At 44.4% G+C, this 23908-nt stretch overlaps 1 protein-coding gene across 1 annotated transcript; it reads right to left on the bottom strand.

The window, feature by feature from the left end:
- Positions 1-485: 485 nt before the first annotated feature.
- Positions 486-23125, bottom strand: LOC121448446 (arylacetamide deacetylase-like 4). Its single transcript, XM_041652488.1, has 5 exons — positions 22945-23125; positions 8669-8805; positions 3575-3791; positions 2817-2880; positions 486-1260 (listed from the first exon to the last, which is right to left on the bottom strand). Exons 1-5 carry the CDS (start codon positions 23123-23125, stop codon positions 486-488), a joined length of 1374 nt encoding a protein of 457 aa, XP_041508422.1.
- Positions 23126-23908: the final 783 nt, after the last annotated feature.

The raw sequence follows: 23908 nt of genomic DNA, 5'->3' as shown, positions 1-23908 counted from the left end.
CTAAGGGTCGCTTCTTTAGGGGAGTTCTTTGAAAATCATTTCTCAGGACAGGTAGCAGCAAAGTGGGTGAGCAGTGACCTTGCCCTCAGGAGTGACAGCAAGACAGTTTCAGTATCCAAAAAATCTTTTCTCAGAATTAATAAGGATTCACCAGTGACAGTGGGCCTGTGTGGCATTTCTTCTACAAAGACCTGAGTAAGCTTTCAAAACTTTCAAAGACCATTTCTTATGACTACAATATGTACCTATTGAAAGAGTAGAGACTGTGGCTGGATCCAACACATGATATTGGTCATGTAGGAAGAGAGCACAAATTAGAATTGGCTGAGCAAGAAGCCAAGAGTTCTTTGTTCCCACATCCTCATTTCTTCCTGGATCATGATTGTTTCAGCGTCTCCTTTCCCCAAAAACATGGAACTAAGTAAAGGCCCCAGCTGAAGCATAGGTTTTCCTGGCTCCACTTCACAGAAAGCTCAATTTTAATATCAGATACCCTTTATGTAAACAATAACGGCATTTACAACTTTCTTAGAGCAAGGGAAAGAAAGACACTTCTTATCAAATAAAATCGTGCATCCGTGAAAGCCATCTTCCACATGGTACCAGTTCACGAGGACCCCCTGGTCTTCCAAGCGCTTCTTATAGAGCAAGGCATCATCCCGGAGGATGTCATTCTCACAGCTCACCAGCAACGTCTGAGGAAACTGAGAAATGATCTTGTCATCTGCTAGGACAGGTGAAATTTCTAAACTCCAAACATGTTGGGTTTCTAGGTAGGCAGCCTCATCAAAAGGTCCAAAAGACTCCAGTTGTATGTCTTGGCTCCAGAACCTTCTGGGGATGTTGTCATGGCTAAGCCATTTCTTGTATTTCTTCCACTTATCCAGAGGTATAATAGCACCTGCCAAAATGGCATCTTTCCGAGAGAGATCTATGGCCAGGTATTTACACAGACACATAAACAGCATGTCTCTGGTAAGGAATGGCACATTTTTGCTCTGTTGATGTGATGGTAACTGAAAATTGACAAAATTTACTAGTGGATAAATCAGGACTTGAGCCCGGATCTGGGGTAGACTGGGAATGCTGGTTAAGACCTGTATGACAGTGACCACAGCTGAACCTCCAATACTCTCTCCACAGAGAACTACCCGGGATGGGTCCACCCCAAAGGATTCCAGGTTCTTCAGGAAGTAGATGGTGGCACTCAGGCAATCATTAAAAAGGACAGGATGATGGTGGCTAGGAAGCTTGCGGTACCTGAGGAGGAGGGAGCAAACACAGCAAGCTTCTTTACAAAGAGGTCACCGGAGGCCATTTCCATCGTCATCCTCTACTCTCAAAAGGAACCAAACCTGACTCTATCCTCAGAGTGATCCTAACAAGTAAACATAGCGACTCTCACTTTTCCTTCATGGACTTGAGGATCCTTGAGAATCAGGGATGCCAGGATGCTCCATTTCACCCACACTGCTTCCCATAGATGAGCACACCACTTACAGAATTCAGCAAGTTCAAAGATGATATCTTAGGAACAAAGCAACCGACAAAGGCTGTTGGATTCAGCTGGTCTCACCTCTTCCTAGACTCACCTCTCCCTGATGTGAGAGGCACATGGTGAGCAATATTAAAATTCACCCCTTAACACACTTTAAGTCTATACCAGGGTTTAAGTCCACACCGAAGACATTCATTCTAATGTTAATTTTCCTGTGGTTAAGCAGAGGTGTTAGGAGATTAGGCAATTGGACTCCTTAATGGGGAGCTCTTAGACTCCTGCGTGAGGCAGTTTTGAGAAAATGACTGTTAGTGTAGCTGTCAGCTAGACTTATAACAACACAGGTTATTTTGAACACTACACAAACATTAAGGAAGCTACACAATAATTGTGGCCATTTGCCACTAAAACAAAACCTTAGCATTTGAAGTTGTAGCCACAGCCAAAAGTGTTTCAAACAATTTGAAATAGATTTTCCTTGTAATATGAGGCCAGAGAACAGGAATTACCCAGGTTATTTGCCTAGCAGAAGGACTCTGGCCTAGTACAGAAGGGAAAGTATGTTTCTCATAAACACAATTATATATGAAGGCATACTGACACCAGGGCACACACTCTTTTCTTATTAGATTAGCAAGTTGTTATGTTAACTTTGTGAGCCAGCTGGAAGACGTCTTCCTATGTTGGCCATTGCCTTGGTTTGCAACATTTGACCCAGTAAACAGCCTCTTCCCTAGAGGTTATTTCCTAACTGCTTTTGTAGAGTAGACTGAGGAGGTTACCAGAAAGAAGTAACGTTGCCAGTAACAGCAAAGGCTGCAGAACCACAGAAGAGCTGAGCCACGACAGTGGTAGAGCCACAAAGGCTATTGAAAGTCTGACAGTGATGATGACCGACCGTCGGAAGAAGCCAGAAGCCTTGAGAACGGTGACAGCAGAGTCACAGGGAATATCCAGTGGCCATACAGGAGCAGAGGTGAAGACACAGGAATGGCAGGAAGGGGTAGCAGAGTGGCAATACTAACAAAAGAACTTGAATCCAACAGCAGGCAGTCAATAATGTGATCACAACAGGAGAAACAAAAGCTGGAGAAATAGCGGCTGTAGCTTTAAAGAGCCAAGGGTGTTAGATACTCCATGTGAAAAATTGTCAAGACCTAGGGTATGGTGACATCCTACGCCTTTACAGGAGATGTACATGAAAAATATAAAAATAGCACCCCAAGTTCAAGGCCCCTTTCTATAGTCTAATGTCACCCAGACGGTTCCAATAAATACCCTAGCATATATGAGTCCCCAATCATCTCAGGACACTCACCCCACCATCAGCACCGCAGAGTCTGTCTCACTGGCCAGGAAACTGCAAAGGCCATGGTAACAGTCTGCAAGAAAAGACTCAGTATTAAAGCAGCTGTGACAAGAACCAAACTCTTTCCACCACAGACCCCGGGACAGCAGCTTCCTTGGTGGACCCAGAGATGATGTCTTCTCTGAAGTTCAGAGAAGTTCAGTGTCTACACCACATGAACGGCAGGAAGAGACACCAGAGACAAGACTGGAAAGGGCATCACGGGGTATGGAGGGGGTACAGTGCAGCCGTGGCATGCTCTAAAGTGTGTTTTTGGACCCTTCTGGAGGGAAGAGAAGACTGAAACCCAAGATGAGAAGTAGAGTCAGGACACCATGTTTGGGTTCAGCAGGGAAGGGGATGAAGTGACTGGATTTTCCCCCACCATGTGCCAACCAGGCCGAGGAAAGTGCATGAATCTGAGAGTGTGGTGAAAAAGCAGAAATGTTCGGTGCTATGAGTGGAGAAGAAAGAAAGGAATCACATCCGGCTCCAGCACAGCCCTACTCTGACATGCTGCCCCAATCTAGACTTAGACCAACATAGACACATTGCTATATAGGCTGCAACCCACTGACTGGGATGTGCCCTGAATCTGCACCCACCCTCTCTTTAAGAAGGTCCAACTTCTACCTCCATTAACTCCTTCTTCCAAGTCCACAGGAGAACATGTACCAGATTACCTTTGAAGGATACCTTCCTCCCCACCTCGAATGCTAACTTCTTACCCAGGCTTCCAAATAATCCAGCTCCTCCATGATAGAAGATGATGCCTCGCCGGAGTTTGGGAGACAATTCCTTGGGCTTGAGGAGCCTCACAGGGACTGCTCCAAAATGCATGTCAATCACCAATACGTTCGGATCCTTCTTCAGTGGCAATAAACTTTGGGCGCATTGTAAAAACCTGGGCAAGGCACAGATTCTCAGGTTCTCTAGTATTTTTCCCTGTAGTGGGCAAAGGATGGAAAGTGAGGCATGAGAGAGAGTGGTGAGTGAGTAGATGCTGAAGTCAATTAGCATTGCTCAGGTGTCTTCACTTACCTTCACTTACGAGGGCCTGCTTACTACAGGTGCAAAGGGGCCATGGGGACACAACTCACTGGACATCCTTGATATGGGAGTCCCTTCTGTGTGCTGTGATTACCACTAATGAATAAAGAATCTGCCTTGGCCTATTGATAGGGCAGAACTTAGGTAGGTGAGGGTGATGGAATTGAATGCTGGGAGGAAGAAGGCAGAGTCAGAGAGACACCATGGAGCCGCCAGAGTCAAACATGCCTAATCTCTGCCGGTAAGCCACTGCCATGTGACGATATACAGGTTAATAGAAATAGGTTAAATTAATGTAAGAGTTATCCAATAAAAAGCTAGAGCCAATGGGCCAAGCAGTGTTTTAATTCATATAGTTTCTGTGTGATTATTTCGGGTCAAAGCTAGCTGGGCAGCTGGGAATGAACAAGTAGCAGCCCTCCCTGAAGCACATTCTTTTCAGATAAGAAACCTGTTCCAACTTTTCTTCCCACAGGGTCCCGAATAAATGAGGATGGCGCTGTGAAGGAAGTTCCATCAAAACTCACATTCACGTTCCATTGCCAGATTTAAGAGCTGGGCATTTTAAGTGGCGATGATGTGGTATCCTCTTGAGGAAATTAAGTCCTGAGAGTTGAGGTCATCTAGTTTTACTGTCTCATGAACACAGGTATGCTTGCCTTTTCTACTAAGAGATGACATGAGATCGTCCATTGTTGTGAGCACTCATGTTCTAGGGCTTATCAAACTTCAAGAATAGGTACAGCCATTCCTCACTGGTCTGAGTTAAAGCAAACTGTGTGATGTGGTCAGAGCAAGCCCACAGAGGTGAAAAAATGGATAAAGGCCCCATGGAGGTGCTTCAGGATGAGAGAGCCAGATAATTGAGACAATGGATAGAATATTTTCATACTATTACAACTTACTAATGCTTTTTTTAAGTGTTTATTTGGCCCCTGCTTCTCAAAGCCAATGTGTATTCAATTGAAACCATCAATAATGTATGATAAGAAGCATAGCCCACAATTACTTTTATACACCCGTATATTTCTCATGGGATAGTGACCCAGGTGCATGCTTTATTACCTTACCCATCCTCTGTAAAAAGTCAGTTGCACAGATGACAGATTGCTAATCTCTTAGTGTTCTACAAATCTAGAATCCACCTAAATGTAATACAGGTGCACATCAAAAATAGAGAATGGAGGGTGAAAGATCAATCCAACAGGGCACAAGGATTACTGTGAAATCCCTAGGAGTGATATGGGGTCAAGTAAGACATGTATGATACCTGACAAAGTCATTGAGAAAAATCCTACAACATCCAGCAAATATAAAAGAGATGCAGGTATTCTTGAACTCTTGGGATATTGGCAGATTTTCACACCCTACCCTGCCCAAGTTGTCTGCCCATTTTACAACTTGGTAAACAGAGGGACCATATGGGACTGAGGCAAAAAGGCACAAGGGACTTTTAATCAGGCTAAGATCATCTTTTTCTGAAGGCTTAAATAATTGTAGGACAGTAAAAACAGCTGTGTGCACTTCCTCCCTACTGGGGACAACAGATGTGGATGGAGCATATAAAAACGTCAACTTGACCCAAGAGAGGATAGTAAGTACACTGCACTGCACTTGCACATCTCAGGGAGGATGCAAATATGACTGCCTGGAAACCACAACAGATCTCCTGCAAGCATTCCCAAGTGCACAAATAACAATCGAAGCCACCATCAAGCATCTCACACAATTCAGTGGCAAGTATGGACACTCACAGAGAACTGATGCGGCAAGAATAGCCATTTCACAAAATGATGCGTCAAACGGGAGTGGATTCAACAGGAGCAATGATACAACCACACACCACACAGGCCAATTGGGACTGGGCTCCCATTTTAATAAATTATTAGGAAAATAGTTAAAGAACAGAGTCAAATACAGAGGCAACCTGGAGAGGTGAAAAGGGCTCTTCCAGAGGCCATATGTTTGATAAAGGAAAACCCCACCACAGATGGGTTGTCTACCTGCAATTTGTTGGCCAGGGATGCCCCTGAGGTGTTATAAAACAAAGAGACTCTTGCCACTGCTGTGGGGTACACGCCAGGACCAGATGGTGAGACTATTGCTAAAGACACCGCCTGGTCTGGTTGCAGTGCAGGGAGATACAGAGCTGGGACGGAAGTGGGAGTTATCTTCTAACTTGCTATCTAATAACGCCCATATGTGCTATGTGGGCTGCTGCAGGAGAGCTGTCACAGCAAGCCCTGCTCGGCTGTGCTCCCCGCCTGCTATAGTACCAGGCGCCAGGTGTTCCTGCAGGTGAAATAACGACATGACTATTGTGGGACAATCGGCAGCTTTCCCATTGCATGTGAGGCCCACTACACATGAGAGAGTTCATGTCTGGCACTGTAAGCCAAGACAAAACCCAGTGGCTCAGGAGGCCATAGCTTCCAGAGGGGAATCCCCGACACTCTTTGTCGCATGTATGTGATGTGCTTAGTAACTGCCTTCTGATCCTTTGTGCATAAGCCCATCGAGCACTGTTGTTGTCACCCTCAGAATTCCTTTTGCAATGGACGGTGTCCCACAGAGGACCAAAAACCACCAATGAACCTCCTGAGAACAAGTGACTACTGGTGAGCACAGTGGCCCAGTGATTAGCCTTAAAGGGCATCTGTTGTTCTTATCCCCTCTAAGACTCAGTGAACTCTGAGGAGGAAAGGGTCAGAAAGGATGTTAGTAAACGCAGAGAAAGGGGTAGAGAGTTGTACAGAATTTCTTCTGTATGGAAACATTCCCTCTAAGAGAGAGCAGGCAGCTCCTGAGACTCAAGAGAAATGCTTCATATCCCTGCAAACAATTGAGGTTCCTACAGGCAGTAACCAATTATTGGACAAGGGTACTCTGACTTTAGGTACAGAATTAGGTTCTCATACCTGGCAAGCTGCAGAAGGTTCCAAATGACTTGAATATCCAAGCTCCGGGGTTAAAATCTATAGAAAATTACCCTCTACCTCCATCTTATATTGATGGATGCTTCTTCCTTAGAGGCCATCACTACACTGCCCAGAATCCCTTAGAGGTCATTGAGGACACTATTGTAAGTGTAGAATTATTTAGATGTCTCCCTTCGACTGAGTCAGAGGTCTATGGGAAAAATAATACACGCATGCTAGTTCGCTCCTGTCTTCACCTCTACAATAAATCATAATTGACTGTTCAACAAATTTGAATGTCAATGTCATGTATGAAACTTTCAAAGAAAAAATAAATATTCTTTTGTTTTGTTGTTGAGGTCACAAAGCAAGGCTAAACTTCTCATTTGAGGACCATAGAATGTTTCCAGGCTATTTTTTCTCTTACACGAACTTCTTGTCTCTCCTTTCTCTCTTTTGGGTCACATAAACATCAACCACTTGGATATCATTCTGCTCACTATCCTCATAGGCAATGTCCCAGGAATTTCTGGGCTAGAACGATCAGGCAGGGTCTCCCACATAGAACACACTCTACACAGCAAACACTAGATACCTCCAAGTCTTCTGTGAGCACACAGCAAGCCAGCATCCGCAGGTGCCTAGATAGGTATTGTTTTTAAAGTGAAACAATAAGGTTAGGATGATCCACATGTTTCTGTGCCTCTGGAGACCCAGGGTCCTCATTTTAGTGCCAGGAGCCCAAATTAGCATGTGATTCTTAAACTTACTTATTTCTCTAAATTGATCTGTTATTTGTGGTGAAAAAAATCTTCATAGGGCAGGAATATATTTTCACACACACACACACACACACACACACACACACACCACACACATATATATAATCTTTTCAGACTCCATGAAGCCTTATCAAAGTACCAGACAATGCTTTCACTAGCACAGTCCTTCAGAAGCCATTACTTCATTTCAGATGAGGTCCCTGAGGAACAGAGAAGTTTCCCAAGGGGCTCCTGAGGCAGTGTGAACACAGTGGCAATGCCTATGAGACAGCCTGGCTGTGCACATTTTACCTTTCTCCTTTGCCCCTCCTCCTCAGCTCACCTTGAAAGTAATCCCTGTGAAATATCTGGCAACTACCAGCTTTACAGTCAGAATTGTGACATCAAACCTCATTCAAATTACCTACTTTTTATGTGGGGCCAAACAACTCTTCAGAAATCTGTTGTACTTATTAGCATGAGCTGATCTCTGTCCACAACTTCCAGCCCAGAAAGCCAGCAAAGAGCTCCAAGGTCCACGCAGCTATGCTAAAGGACTGGCTGAATCCATTACATGGATGTCATCAAATAGGGCCTGACCTAAAGACAAAGGCTAATAAATTAATCTCAAGTACATGTAAGAAATCACCCAGAGACAGGGACATGGAACAATGTGGGTGGGGGATGTGGCTGAATGTAGTTTTGGATCTATCAGGCTTTAGTGGGTAGCACCTGTGTCTGAAATTATTCTCACTGCCTTCAGAAAATAGCTTCATACACAACACTGGAGAGGCACTCTGTAATAAGATCCCTCAACAGACGGGAGTGAGGGATGGCCAGTTTAAGGGTAAGGCCAGGCTAGACTACATTGTGAGATCATTTCTCAATAAGAAAAGAAGAAGAAAAACAAAGTGGAAGAGGGAGAAAGGAAGGAAGGAAGAAAAAGAGATGGGGATGGTGAGAGGCGGGAGACAAGGAACTTCCCCAACTTCGTCTTATAAGAACCTAGAGAAAGAAGAGAGGGGAATGAGAGGAGAAGGGTAAGCTTCAAAGTGAATCCCCAACCCGTTGTGGGGCCCAAGAGAAAACTCACCAAAGATATGAGGTACTGCCCAACACAGTGCATAAACCATAGCTTGGCCGGATGCTTCAGGGTGGTCGGAAATTCTGAAGTCGGAAAGTTCTGAATAACAACCCATACAAATACTCCCAGTAAAAATGTGGGCAGCCCTGCGAGCAGCAGCAGCCACAGCACAGTCATGACCCAGAAGCTCCAGAGGCCCCAGGAGCTGTTGTCCTAGGAAACTTGCTTCAGAACTGCAGTGACAAGCACCTGATCCTGCTTTACATGCTATTGTCTCCGCCCTCTCCTTCCAGGATGACCCGTTTCTTAGCACTCCACAGAAGCCAGCCAATGAGAGGTGAATAAGTCTGAGAGAGAAGAGAGAGGGGGGGGGCAGGGAGGGGGGAGAGAGAGACTGAGGAATCTATCCTACCCACCAAGAAGAAACTGAGAACGGAGGACAGAGTAAGAGAGTGAGTGCAAGAAGAGAGACATCTTGATAGAGGGAGCCATTATATGGTTAGCAAGAAACCTGGCACAAGGGAAATTCCCAGGAACCCACAAGGATGACCCCAGTTAAGAATCTAAGCAATAATGGAGAGGGTGCCTTAACTGGTCTTCCTCTGTAAGCAGATTGCTGACTACCTTCATTGTCATCTTAGAACCTTAATCCAGTAACTGATGGAAGCAGATGCAGAAATTCAGAGCTAAGCACTGGGCCAAGCTTCTAGGCTCCAGTCATAAAGAGTAGCAGTGCTGTAGGAAATCCTACAGCCAGTAGCTTTTAAGTTACCTGCCCACTGGGGCATGATCTCTTAGACTATTTATGCTGATATAAAAAGCATGTGTCCGACCTCTTTTCCAGCTGTGGGATTCGGTTGCTGTTCTCCATTCCAGCAGAGGATTCTGATTTGTGAGTCTACTCCTAAATAAATAATCATCTATTATTCTCAATACTGAGCTAGTGTGGGGTTTCTTTTAAGCATCCTTCTTCAAGAGAGGAGCAATAATATTAGCAAATGTGTCAAGACCATGATGGGGAAACCCACAGAAATGGCTGTCCCAAGCTAATGGGAACTCACTCTCTCTGGATTGACAACTGGGGAATCTACATAGGATCAAATTAGGCCCTCTGAATGTGGGTGACAGTTGTATAGATTGAGCAGTTTGTGGGGCCACTGGCCAAGGAACCAGTATTTATCCCTAGTGCACAAACAGTTTTTTTTTTGGAACCTGTAGTAATAAGGGGCGGCGGGGCTGCGTCCCTGGCACCCCAGCCGCCTAGCTAGCTTATGCCCTGAAATAACAACACACAAACTGTATTCATTTAAACATTGCTTGGCCCTTTAGCTCTAGCCCTTACAGGCTAATTCTCACATCCCGATCAACCCATCTCTAATAATCTGTGAGCACCGGTCTTACCGGGAAAGATTCAGCATGTCTAACCTGGCGGCTTGCTTCATTGCGTGCGTCTGCCCTGGAGAGCAGAGCATGGCATCTCTCTGAGGAGTCTGCTCCCGAGAGGAGAGCTGTGGAGTCTGAGCTCACTTCCTCTTCCTCCCAGCGTTCTGTTCTGTTTACTCCTCCCACCTATCTTCTAACCAATGAGGGCCAAGCAGTTTCTTTTTATTTAACCAATGACCTTCCTCCATCAGGAACCCAATCCCTATGGAAGACACCTTGCTCAGTCTAGATAGAGAGATGAGGGCCTTAGTCCTACCTCAAGTGATATGACAGTCTTTGTTGACACCCCATGGGAGGGAGGCCTTACCCTTTCTGAGGAAAGGATGGGTAGTGGGGTGAGGTGAAGGTGAGGGGAGCAAGATGAGGGGAGAGGGAGGGAATGGGGATTGATAAGTAAAATAAAAAAGATTGTTTAAAAATAAAAATAACATGTTAATTTAAAAATGAAGTAAAATTTAAAAGTTTTTATTTCTGAGACAGTAAGGCTTCCTATGGATGTTTCCCATGACTAGTCTTACTTCTTACCCATTACCATGAAGTGGTTGGTCCACTTGAAAGAACAGAAGGGTACACCAAAGAATCAATTGTAGTAACAGCTGTCAGATTACACCTTCAACAGAGGAGGTTCTTGCTCTTGCCATGCACAGTGCAGGCAGCAAAAGAGGCTCTTAGACGAACCCATCTCCTTGAGTTGAGGGAGTGAACTGTTTAAAAAGAGGAGCACACCAACCCTAAGGTTCTGGCTCTGCAATAGTAGCAAGTACTCCAAACCCTATATTCTTAGATTCTTTTTTAACTCTGCTAGTGGTTGGCCTTACTTGCTGTGGTTTTGGATGTTAAACGCCCTCCCAAACATATTTTTGTAGCTTATTTATTCTGCGTGTCTTTTTATCGTGTGTCTTGATCTCATTCGTTTCCCCATCCTGTCGCAACTGTGCTCCACCCCTGCACACCCCCAAATAAAACAAAATTTAAGAGAAAAAAATAAAAATGAAAAGAAAATCTGAGAAAAGCTGAAAATCTCATCGCGGAAGCTGCAGCGACATAGTGAGTTATGCTGTGAACCCCTTTGTCCATTTATCTTTACCTGCAAGTGTTCATTTCAGAGTCATCAGTCTGGTTCGTGGCTTCTGGACTCTAATACCCTATCAATTCTGGGCCCTTGCTAAGGCTCCTTCTGGATATCCTGTTGTTGCCCTGTGTTGAGATCCTGCAGCTTTGGCTCCACAGGTCAGGTTCCTTCATGTGAAGATCATAGATGGGGTGGATGATGGGGTGGGCCAAATCATATCCTTGGGTCTGGGCCTTGGCAACTGTAGGGTTGGTCCACCAGGTGTGAAATGAGGACAGCTCTCCATTGCTTACAACTTCGGGGTTACATCAGTGCTAACAGGATTGGCTCCATTGTGCTGCCCTGGGAGGTGCATAAAACACGAATTTTTAATATTAGTCCTCGTAGCATAGACTGTTTGAATACTGTGGAACCTTCAAGCTGTATGATCTAAGCCTGGCTAGCTTAGTCCAAAAATAACGACACAGAAACTGTATTAATTAAAACACTACTTGGCCCATTAGCTCTAGCTTCTTATTGGCTAACTCTTATTTTAATTTAGCCCATTTCTATTAATCTATATATCACCATGTGGCAGTGGCTTGCTGGGTAAAATTCCCAGCACCTGTCTCTGGCAGATCCATGGTGTCTCTCTGACTCTGCTTTCTTCCTCCCAGAATTCAGTTCTGTCTTCTACCAAAATTCTGCCCTATCAGGCCAAGGCAGTTTCTTTATTCATTAACCAATACAAGCAACACACAGAGGGGAATCCCACATCACAAACCCAAGTCAGGGACCTCTACAGGAGTGGGCCCAGACCAGGAATATTTATGGAAACAGGACTGAGCCAGCAACCTAGGCCAGAGCAGGCCTGAGAAGCAAACTCCACAGAAGCAGGTACAAGGGAGCAACCATTGGTGGAGTAGGTTGGAACCAGAGACCTCTATGGGTCCAGGCATGAGTCTGGGACCTCTAAGGGAGTAGGACTGAGCCAGGACCTCTGTGGGTCTGAGTGTGAGTCTTGAACCTCCAAGGGAGTAGGCAGGAACCAGAGACTTCTATGGGTCCATGCACGATTCTGGGACCTTTGAGGGAATAGGCAGAAACCAGAGACCTCTGTGGGTTTGGGCACAAGTCTGGCACCTCCAAGGGAATAGGCTGGAACCAGAGACCTCTGCAGGTCCAGGGCATAAATCCAGAACCTTCAAGGGAGTAGGCCTGAGCCGGGACCTCTGCTAGAGAAGGCCCAAGGCAACAACCTCAGCAGAAAAAGCCCCAAGCAAGCAATCTCTGTGGGAGCACACCCAAATGACCCCTGGTATTGCAGAGCAAACCACAGGAGCACTGAGCAACCTCTAGGAACACAGAGTGAGCAACAGGGTAACTGGAACCATGACCCTGACTGCACCATGAGGAGCAGCGATCTAAGCCTTGGATTCACTGGCACCTGGAAGACTGATCACCAGAGCCACAGACAACCCCAACTACACCAACTACAGGAAAAGATGGGTAGACAAGGTAAGAACACATGTAACACCACAAAGAGCAACAGGACACCAATAAAAACTAGTGACCCTACAACAGCAAGACTTGAACAACCAATAATAGATGAAGTAGAAGAAAATGACCTCACCTGCCAAAGTAAACAACTTGTTTTTCTATCCTTGCAGCTGCTCTGAGCATGGAACCCTCATGAGTTCCTGATAACAAGGAAGTGGTTTCAAGTGGGCTTGCAGTGAAAAACCCTGAAAGTTAGAGCATGGCCACAGTTAAGGAGTACACTATATAAGTTGCCTTGGAACATAATAAAATTGGCATTCTTGCTTCAAGGGTGATCCATGTCTCTGGGTGTTCTTTACTCCCCAGACCCTTGCCCAACCACAGTTCCAGGTGGTGCAGGTACCACAGGTGGAGGCCCCTCTGGGATCAGGACCTAGGAACACCTCTAGGCTGGCCTGCAGGTAAGTAACAAATAAAAGATGAGAGGGTTAATTGAATTGTAAAGATGGGAGAAGATTCTTAAAATAAAACAAAGTCTTTAAAGAGATAGAGTAAACTTGTAGAAAAAGTAATATGAACAAAGAAAAATAAGCCATACAAAGATGGAATATACACAGAGAGTCTGGATTATGTATATTATTGTGTTTTCTTTGACTTTTTTGACTGTAAAGGAGCTAAGTACAGAGAGACATTCCATTGTACGGGCTGCTAAAATAAACCAACATAAAGGTACCTGGACTTCAGAATTTGAGCCTAAGAATATGTTGCTTTGGAAAAGAGATTCTTCTTTTGTTTCCACGGAAGATGAGAACATGTGGATGAATTCTAGACTAATGTGGTTTGATGAACCAAGATCCCCAGAAAGGTTGCTGTGAACACTCCCAAAAATATTTCACCCAACTAAAAGCAGAAAGCAGTTTGAAGAGAACTATACCCAAATTCCCAAATATTGTTTATAAATATTTGTTTACATTTAAAGGGGGAAATGAAATAGAGATGGATAGTTTGCATTGATATAGATCTTGGTGATTCTCTAACTAAGGGCATTAGCTATGACCTAGGCTTGCTGAAGAACTGGTCTGGGACTGTTGCCCTAGGAATTCTTGTAGATGGAGGGCTTTTAGTGCTCTGCCTTTATAACAGACATCAGCAGCAACAACAGCAAGTGCTTTGATATTGTTGCTAAGAAGCTAATGCTTGCATAAGTAAGTGGGCTTCCTCCAAGTGTAGTATGGGTCAACATGCTATGAGAAGGCCAGTGAGCCAGAAACAGGTAAGACAGGAGCCTGTCACAATCAACCTAAGACAGAGGCTTCCATGCAGAGGCAAGTGTTCTTGATAACAAGCAGATGTGAATTTGTGCTTCTGAAATCTAATACAGGCCTGGTCTAATTATATAGAAAAGAGGAAGCTGTTGGGAGCTGAAGACCCTCACACCCTGAACTTTCTATGGCACCTTGCCTGCCAGAGTAAACAACTTGTTTTTCTATGTTTGCAGCTGCACTGAGCATGGAACCCTCATGAGTTCCTGATAACAAGTAAGTGGTTTCAAGTGGGCTTGCAGTGGAAAATTCCGAGAGCTATGGCATGGCCACAGTTAAGGAGAGCACTATATAAGCTGCCTTGAAACATTATAAAATTAGCATTCTTGCTTCAAGAGTGACCCGTGTCTCTGTGTGTTCTTTATTCACCAAACCCTTGCCCCACCACAGTTCCAGGTGGTGCACGCACCACAATTATAGAAACAGAAATCATTTTTTTTTTTTTGATTTTTCGAGACAGGGTTTCTCCGTAGCTTTTGGTTCCTGTCCTGGAACTAGCTCTTGTAGACCAGGCTGGCCTCGAACTCACAGAGATCCGCCTGTCTCTGCCTCCCGAATGCTGTCATGAGAAAACAATCAGGAACCACAATTATGCAAGCATAAATGGCAGAATACAAGAGGTGGAAGAGGGAATCTTAAGTGCTGAAGATACAATAAAGGAAATAGACTCATCAGTCAAAGTAAATATTAAATCTAACAAAAGCTTAACACAAAATATCTAGGAAACATGGGACACCATGAAAAGGCCAAGCCTAAGAATAATATGTATAGAAGAAGGAGAAGTTCAACTCAAAAGCACAGAAAATATTTTTAACAAGACCATAGAAGAAAACTTTCCCAACCTAAAGAAAGATATGCCTATTAAGACACAAGAAAATTACAGAACACCAAATAGACTGGATAAAAAAAAAAAAAAGTTCTCTCACCACATAACAATCAAAACACTAAACATACAAAATAAAGAATATTAAGAACCACAAAGGAAAAGGCCAAGTAACATGTAAAGGCAGACCTATCAAAATTACACCTGACTTCTCCATGGAAACAGTAAAAGCCAGAAGGTCCTGGCCAAGCGTTCTGCTGACATTAAGAGACCACGAATTCCAGCCCAGACTACTATACCCAGCAAAACTTTCAATCACCACAGAAGGACAAAAGAAGATATTCCATTGTCAGGTTCTCTGACAGAAGGCATGGGGACAGAGACAGACCTGCCAGACTTTTCCTGGGGCTGAGCAGGATGGTGAATGTCAATGACTCAGATCCCCTTCCCCCTGGCCACCAGGGAGAAACACACACTGATCATCTGTCAAAGCAGGATCTCATTCAAATTGCAACAGGCAGGAACTTATATAGGCTGAGATAGGGGGGTGGGAAGCCTGGTATGGGTCAAGGCAGAACAAGGAACAAAGGTCAATGATATTCTGCCATGTTAGCAGTGGCTGGGCAGGAGGCGGTCCTCGGTCGGGTTGTGCTGAATCACTTCCTGTGTGGAGGCTCAGGAAGTAACAATAGACCTCACAGAAACTCAAGTTAAGCTCAGAAAGTTACACTGGGTCTCACGCCCAGGCCTCATAACGCCCAACCTCTTCCCCCCTCTTGTTTATATGAAGAAGAAAACTGCCTCACCTTGGGGTCCCTCTGAACTGCAGGGGGGTGAGGGATGTGTGGGTCTCCAAGGAAAAAGAAATCAAGGGAACCATTAAGCCGAGCAGCTACAATCCTCCTGGTTAGGAAGACAAGGGCTGTGATGCCTGAAGAGAACTTTTTGCTGCTGTCTGTGACACAGATCTTGAACTCTTGTTATGAGTGGCGACCTTTGTTGCGAGAAGCGCTTAAAACATTGAACTAGAGCTACCTTCAAGTCCCTGCCCCCCACTCTAGGACATTCGTCTTATGGGAGCTGCTGAAGAACAGGGCATGGAAGACAAGGGCAAGATAGAAGAGGTGTTGAGAATGTTTTAGAGCCATTAACTCCTTCTGCCTGAGGAGGCTGAAATGGCCTCATCTGTGAGCATCTGACGTGGACCAGCAGCAGCACCTGGAACCTTCTAAGTAAAAGGTGACGGTTAGCACCGGTCCTCAGTCAACACTAGGATTCATATCTATCTCCCCAGTGTCTACACTTATGAACAACCAAAGGGCACAGGAGAAAACAAGGTTGTTGTCTAGGGGGAAACCAGCCAGCTGCTACTCCCCCCATGTGAGGACTGGGACAAGAGCAAATGTAAGGAATGCACCTACCCAAGGCCCCTGCCACTGGGTCCTTTCGAGTTTCCTGGCACCTACCCACACTCCCTCCCTCATAAACACACACACACACACACACACACACACACACACATACACACACACATATAAAAATGTAAGGCTAGACCCATGCATGAAAAAGAACATGAAATGTTTGCCTTTCTGTGCCTAGGTGATCTCACTTAATAAAATATTTTCCAGTTCTGTGCATTTTTCCTGAAACTGTCAAATTAGTATTTTGATGGTATCTTACCATTAGATTAGTTATGAGCTGCTATACAATGCTCAGTATAAAACCCCATTCAACATGACCTAACCTCACAGAACACAGAGGTTTCACCATATCCACCTTCAACTACAGTATTCTTGGCTTTTAATGTGAACTGTGCATCACAAGAACCCTATCACATACACTGGAGACATATACAGTATGAGAACAGCAGACCCTGTGGACCAAAGGGCTCACATTACCGTCTCTAAAACTTCATAAGCTCATAACTTCATATAATGCCGATGACTTCATATGATTATATGAAGAAATGTGACAGTTTCCTATGGGGAGTAACCCATAAACCAATACCAACCCAGATGCACATTAAATTAAGAAAGAATATTTTTGTCACAGTGAAGTTAATGCCTATTGGTGCAATGTTTAAACTGCATTATATACATCCATGTAATTTTCCTGAGCTACCACCAAGTGATAAATACCACTGAAAGAATACCTACAATATTTGCAAAATGTATATAATAGAAAATTTAGCAATTTTCGACACACAGGAAGAAGAGATCCAGGAAATTATGGAAAACTAGTTTAATTTCAGATATAGCCTAAATGCTTTCCAGCAATCAACAGCACAGGCAGTAACCTCATTATCCACACTGATCCAACAAATCTCTGTACTGTTATGGAAACAGGATGATTGAAAAAAAAACCACTAAGAACAATATAAATATAATTTAAACCATGTGGTGGATGTCATGGAAATGAACTTGCAAACTCTCAGGCGTTACATAACCTGGAACAGATGTCCAGCCCAGTGTGGCAGAACACAGCAGCTACTGGGAAGGGACATGGCAAGATTTCACAAACAACACACAAGATAGGCCGTTCCACAGTTTATCAACTGGCAATAATAGCATAAATAAGGCCACCCAGGCCTTCTAGGTATTCAGCATGAAGAGACTGCTCAATACTTAAAATTCAGCCTTCAAGAGGAAATGGTGGTAGTTTATTCTGTCACATCAATCACATAAGCACACAATGATTATAATGCCCATATGTGGGGTAGAGGAGAGCTCTTATACATACCTGGATATTACATCATCATCAGTTTACCATATTCTTAAAGCCATTACCCCAGCCATAAACTTTTACCCCAGGAATGTAACAACTATACTTGATGTTGCTACTCCCTGGAGTAGGACATCTATTCCCTCCTCATAAGATTCTAATGACAAACCAAAGTATGATCCCACCCTGGGATCCAGTGAGTTTATTGGCTTCCTTATTAGCATGAGTGAGGGGTTACTGACAGGAGCATGGGTAACCCCAAAGCAGCCACACTGGAAAGTCTTCACCTAGAATGAATAATAGGTTCCCCAGAGCTGCATAGATGGGGGCCCCTCTCCTAGTCTTCCCACCTATGTATTTTTGCCCCTCTCGTAGACCTGAGGGCTCATGCAATGATCTCTGGGAGAAGTAGCTGAAGCGTCGGGTGCTGGTCCCCTGGCCTTTCCCACCCTCTCCTTCTATGAGGAAATATCAATAGTCAACATGCAACTGGCAAGTGTAAAAATTCATGTGCACTCACCAAGCATGCAGATGCTGTAACAGAGACTGCATGTTCACTTCCCAGCCAACCAGACCCGAAAACCACACAAAAACTATATTAATTACAACACTGTTTGGCCAATGGCTTAAGTGTATTCATAGCTATCACTTATATTTTAAATTAACCCATTTGTATTAATCTATATATCTCCACGAGGCTGTGGCTTACTGGTAAGTTTCCAGTGTCTTTCTCCTTCAACAGATACATGGCATCTGCCTGACACTACCTTATTTCTCCTTGCAATCAGTTTAGTTTTCCTGCCTACCTATCTTCTGGTCTGCCATAGACCAAAGCAGCTTTTTTTTATTAACCAATGGTAATAAAACATATTCATAGCACGCAAAGGGGAATCCCACATCAAGATGCTACATAGCATGAATACTTACCTGCACTGGTGAATGGCATTTAAGGGATAAACAGAAACTGAATAGTCTCTCAGATAAGGGAGCAAGTTCTCAAAGCACACACATCATGCGCAGATTCACAGTCTAAATGAAACCCTCTGACCTGAATTAAAACTGACTAGGGTAATTTAATGCTCACAATTTGGTCACACCCAAAGAAACCATTGTCCTCATTGTTAGAAATTGGATTTGGGTTCTGCTTGCATCGTGAGCCTCTGTATTGCATATGAGCAAGAAAAGAAGAGTGTGTGATTCCTCTTCTTGCAAAGCCAGTGGACTCTTGTTCTCAGAATCGGGGGGTGGAGTGTTGAACTCAGGCTGTGCCCCGACTCCTTTACTCCACATCATGTAAAACAGCAAACTCTCAGGATGTCCCTTGCCCAGAGAAACTACATTTAGACAAGCAGCTTTGAGTCAGTTTTGAGTGCAAGCACAGACATGAGCTGAGTCTGCACCTTGGTGGGCACATGCACAACAATGCCTGTCTGGCACCACCTATGAGGCACGGCTGAAAAATAACTTATTCCTAAAAGTGGCAAAGGGGCCACTGTGTAGCAAAGTAAACCAGGACTATAGGAGAGTCTGGACCTAATAAGATATCAAGAAAACCAGACCCGAGAATACAAGGAGCGTATCAGAGAAAAGGGTACGAGCAATGCTCAGACCTGGGCCTCCTAAAGAGGAGGACACCTACCTAATACTGTGTTAGTGACGGCAACAGCCCTAATGACTTGTCACCTGATCATCCAGTACATGCATCAGTAAACAAGCAGGCAGAGAGCTTCTGACTATGTAGGGGCTTCACTTCATCTCAGTCTCTACTGTGGGCATGACCTACCAGAATTGCCATCCAAGTGTACCTACTGTTCTTCCATTTGCCCATTGGCCCGTCATCCCCACAACCTCCATAGTCCCCCCACTTCACTTCTGCAGCTCAACTCTACCCTGAAACTCAGCTCAAACTTGTGACCCAGAAGCTTGGCTCTTACAGCAGCATTCCAGAGGGATTTGTCAACTTATTCCAACAGGGACACTTTCTGTGCCCCTATCAATGACTGATTCTGCTTCATTAGATTTCTTTTTAAATTTCTTGAACTCTGTCATGTTCTCTTTATGTACATGCATTCACTGTGCAATGTACGAGCTGAGCACTAGTATTAGCAAATAAGAGTAAAATAAAAGAATCTGGGTTTGACCTAGCCGGTTTTCAAGGAAATCAGAACTACTTAACAGATGAAGCCACTGTGCCTTGTAAATGTATCATTACTCAATAAACTGTAATGTGGAAAGATGCAAGAGTTTTTGTTTATGTTTTTGATATAGCTTTCTCATGACCAAACCCAGAACGTTGCCAATATGTAACATGAATGACCTCTAGCCCAGTTCCCAATAGGGTCCTGCTCACCTCTGGAACCACATGAGCCAAGCTTTCGTTGTACACATTTCTCTCAGCATTCTCATCACAGGCTCCCGCTAGAATGACCTGCTAAGCTGTGCTTACAAGAGAATCAGCAGTAGAGTGTGGTATAACTGTTTGCTCAAGGAAAAAGGTCAGTTACTAATGTCCACGTGATGAATGATCCCACTCATCTGAATGGAGCTGTTCTCATTCACGACTCCAAACTCTTGAACATTCCTCCTACAGAGCAGCTCCAAAGGCCTATGGACCACATGATCAGGTTTATCACAGCATCAGCTCCGCTTCTTGGTGCCAACTCTGTATTAACTAATTTTCTCATTGCTATGACAAAGTACCTAACCAAGGCAATTTAAAAGAGAAAAACTGTGCTTTGGCTCTAAGTATTTAAGGGATATATTGTAGCAGCCTAGCTAGGAAGGCTTGGCAGCAGGAACATAGGGCATGCACAGCCAGGAAACAGAGATAGATGCTCAACTCGCTTCCTCCTTTTTATTTAGTTGAAAAACTACAACTTAAGGGATGACGTTGCCCACACTGAGGTGAGTGTTACTCCCTCAGCTTAATCTTTTAGGGACTATCCTCACAAAAATACCCAGAGGTGTATTTCCATGACAGTTCTAAATTCTGTCAAGTTAAAAATTCAAAATTAACCAGCACCCTACCAAATCACCTGCTGAATGGACAAATACCAAGTGTGGTATAATCATAGAGTAAAGCATTATCCACTCATGAAAAAAAAAACTCTACTTTATAAATGAACCTTTAAAAACATGATACTAAATGAAAAAGGTCAATCAAAAATGTCCATGTGATGAATGACCCCATTCATCTGAAATAGAATAAGAAAATTCATGAGCAGATTATAGAAGAATGGTATTACAGCATTGAAGAATATTTCATTTTTAGTTATGTTGTTATGATTGGAAACTAAAGTCAAATATCTTTGTTATGCTTATATATTATTATTTTAAAAATTCAAGTACTAGAAATGAATTTCAGGAGGTAGTGTGATGTGGGAACTCCTTCAGCCAAAGGCCTTTGAGATGTTGGACCACTTAGGGCATGGCCTTGGGTACTATAAAAAAAAAAAAAACAGATATAAAAGCATGCAGTCTCTCTTTCTCTCCCTCTTGGCTGCTGAATTCAGTTCCTGTTCCCCGATCATGCAGAGTACTGTTGATCTGTGAGTCTACCCCTAAATAAAGAACGCTTTATTATACTCCGTTCTGAGCTAGTGTGGGACTATTTTATTATAATTCACTACATCTGACACATCTGATGCCCCATGTGGATCCCAACGCCAAAACTGCCGGAACCGCCCCAAAATGTCTAAGGCCCAGAAGCCCCAGAAGGTCTCCCACCCCTGCCTGCCTGGCTTGATTTCACCAACTAAGTGTTTCTTTTGCCAAAACCTGCCACAACAGAGATACCCCTTCGGCTGGCCTGCTGCATTGTGACGGGACAATTTCCTGCAATCTCCACCATGTCCCGCCCACTAGCCACTGCAGACTCTCCAACCAGGACCCAGGCCCCATTCGTGGCTCACGACTGCCTGCAAGCTTTGGGATCCTTGATGTTCTGGCCAATTCAATCCTTCTCCATATATGAATGTCCTGCTCTTAGTTAGTTAACTAAATTGCTTAGTACGTAAGTCCCAGGTAACTGAGGTACTAGAACCTGCCATGCAGCTGCCAGTCGCAGACACTCACAACCACAACACCTGCTGGCCAATAAAGACGATAACACCTACAACACACTGAAACTCATAATGAGGTAAGTTCATTTCATTAATAAATAAACAATAAATGAATTTGAACGTTGTATAGTGGCAGACAATATCACCACCCAGGAATTTTAAAACCTTTTTGCTTATACTATGCATGATATTCTGAAGGCTTATGTGTTTTTTTCTGCTATATCCTTTTATATGATAATGGGACTTAGGTTTTTTTTGTTTTTTGGTTTTTGGTTTTTTTTTTGTTTTTTTTTTTGGTTTTTTGAGACAGGGTTTTTCTGTAGCTTTGAAGCCTTTCCTGGAACTAGCTCTTGTAGACCAGGCTGGCCTCAAACTCATAGAGATCGACTTGCCTCTGCCTCCCAAGTGCTGGGATTAAAGGCGTGTGCCACCACTGCCCGGCCTGGGACTTAGTTTTGATCTTCATGTTATATCATTAAAAATGGTTTGATAGCAGAGTCAACAATGAGGCACTTTTAGAAACAATACAGTCTTTACAGACTAATACTGAACAGCTAGCTGACAAGATTTATACTATTGAAAATCAAAAGTTAGATAAAAAAGTTAATACCATTGAAAAGAATAACAGCAATTTGACAGACAACTTTCAATCCATGTAATTGGTTATGATTGAAAATGGTACTGAGAAATTACCTGAAAGAATTCATACTGTTGAAATTGACAATCAAAATCTGTTTAAAAATGACTGCTGAATTTGCCTAAAGGTGAGACCACCCTTCGGGGCTCCTGCTTCATGAAAGAATCTGCCAGACATTCTGCAGGACACAGAAGAAGAAAACAACTGATTGACTTTGCCATTACAAGGCAGAACAAATCTTCAAATTTCCTGCTTCATGGAAAAGTCTGCTGGATGTTATGGGTCTGTAGGCTGAAGACTGGATGCTCCAACATTACAGAGGAACTTTGGGTAACTGTCCAGGCAGCGAGGCATCTCTAGCTGTTGTTCATTCTTTCAACAAATATTGGAGTATTAACTCTATGTCAAGAATTGTCCTAGGCCACGAGGATATGTGAGTAGACAATATATTCTAGATGTGTTGAGTTTTAATTCGTTGCCCCTTGCTCTGACAGAACACCTAATACTGGACAACTTACAAAGGAAAGAGGTTTATCTGAGTTTGATTCCCAGCACTCCTGCTGGGCAGCTCACAACTGCCTGTAACTCCATCTCCAGGATATCTAGCACCCTCTTCTGGCCCCCATGAGTACTGCATGCACATGATGTACACACATATACTCATAATTGAAATTAAAATCATTCATTAAAAGAAATTTCACTGGCCCATGCTGTCACCAAAGCCTACACCGATTCCCAGGATCTGGACCTCCACCTGGGGCCTTCTTTGTGCCCGAGGGCTGTGCGGCTGCCAGGCCCACACAGTAAAAGCCACCCAGGGCCAGGTCATCGTCTGGGCCTGAGCTGCTGCAAGGGGCTGTGTCTGGGTCTGTGGCCCTGCTGTAGCCGTGGTCTCTGTTGATGCCCATAGCTTCTGTTGCACCAAAAGCAGTGAGGATGGAGCTTCACAGAATTGGTTCAGCACTTCACTAATTTCACCACCCTGGAAAGCAGACCCTGTACCTCCCCAGAGCAGCACAGTAGAGCTGTCCCTGCTGGGGACACGGAGTACCCTGCAGGGTTCCAGGGAGCTGGCTCTAAGAGTCCGAGAGTGGGAGAACTAGCCCCACAATCTGTCACACAGCGGCCTGGGTGAGGGAACGATATCCCCCTTGCTCCTTGCCCCTGGCCCCTTCCCACCTACTGCAGGCTGGAAAAGCTGGCCCCAGGGTCATGAAAGTGGGAGAATTGATCCTGCCTTTCACCAGCTGCAGCACTCAAGAGAGTGGGCCCTGCACCTAGCTAGCCAAGGCAGCATAGTAGAACTGACCTCGTTGGCATAGGTGAAGGTGACCCAGCACCATGAACGCACATGGGAAATCTGACCTCACCCTTCATCGACCATAAGGTGGTGTGAGCAAGGGAGAGAGGACCTCCCCCCCCACCCCTCGTCACATGCTGTGTGCGGCAGGTGGGAGAGCCTGCCCTGAGGTCATGAGAGTATGAGAATTGGCACTGTCCCCCACCTGCAGCAGCTCTACGGAGAGCAGGCCCTTCATCGCACCTGGACAGCAAATAGAGCTGACCCCATTAGTGAGGGCACAGGTGAGCAGCACTGGGGGTCATGAGAACAGGAGAGCTGACCCCGCCCACCTCAGCTGCCATGTGGAAGCATAGGTGAGGGGGGGAAATGCCCTCCCTCCCCTCACCCC

The sequence above is a fragment of the Microtus oregoni genome, unplaced genomic scaffold (assembly GCF_018167655.1).
Source record: "Microtus oregoni isolate MIOR12 unplaced genomic scaffold, Mior012 000005F_ref0000423, whole genome shotgun sequence".
In the NCBI taxonomy this organism is placed as follows: Eukaryota; Metazoa; Chordata; class Mammalia; order Rodentia; family Cricetidae; genus Microtus; species Microtus oregoni.
This window is presented reverse-complemented; position numbering and strand designations above follow the sequence as displayed.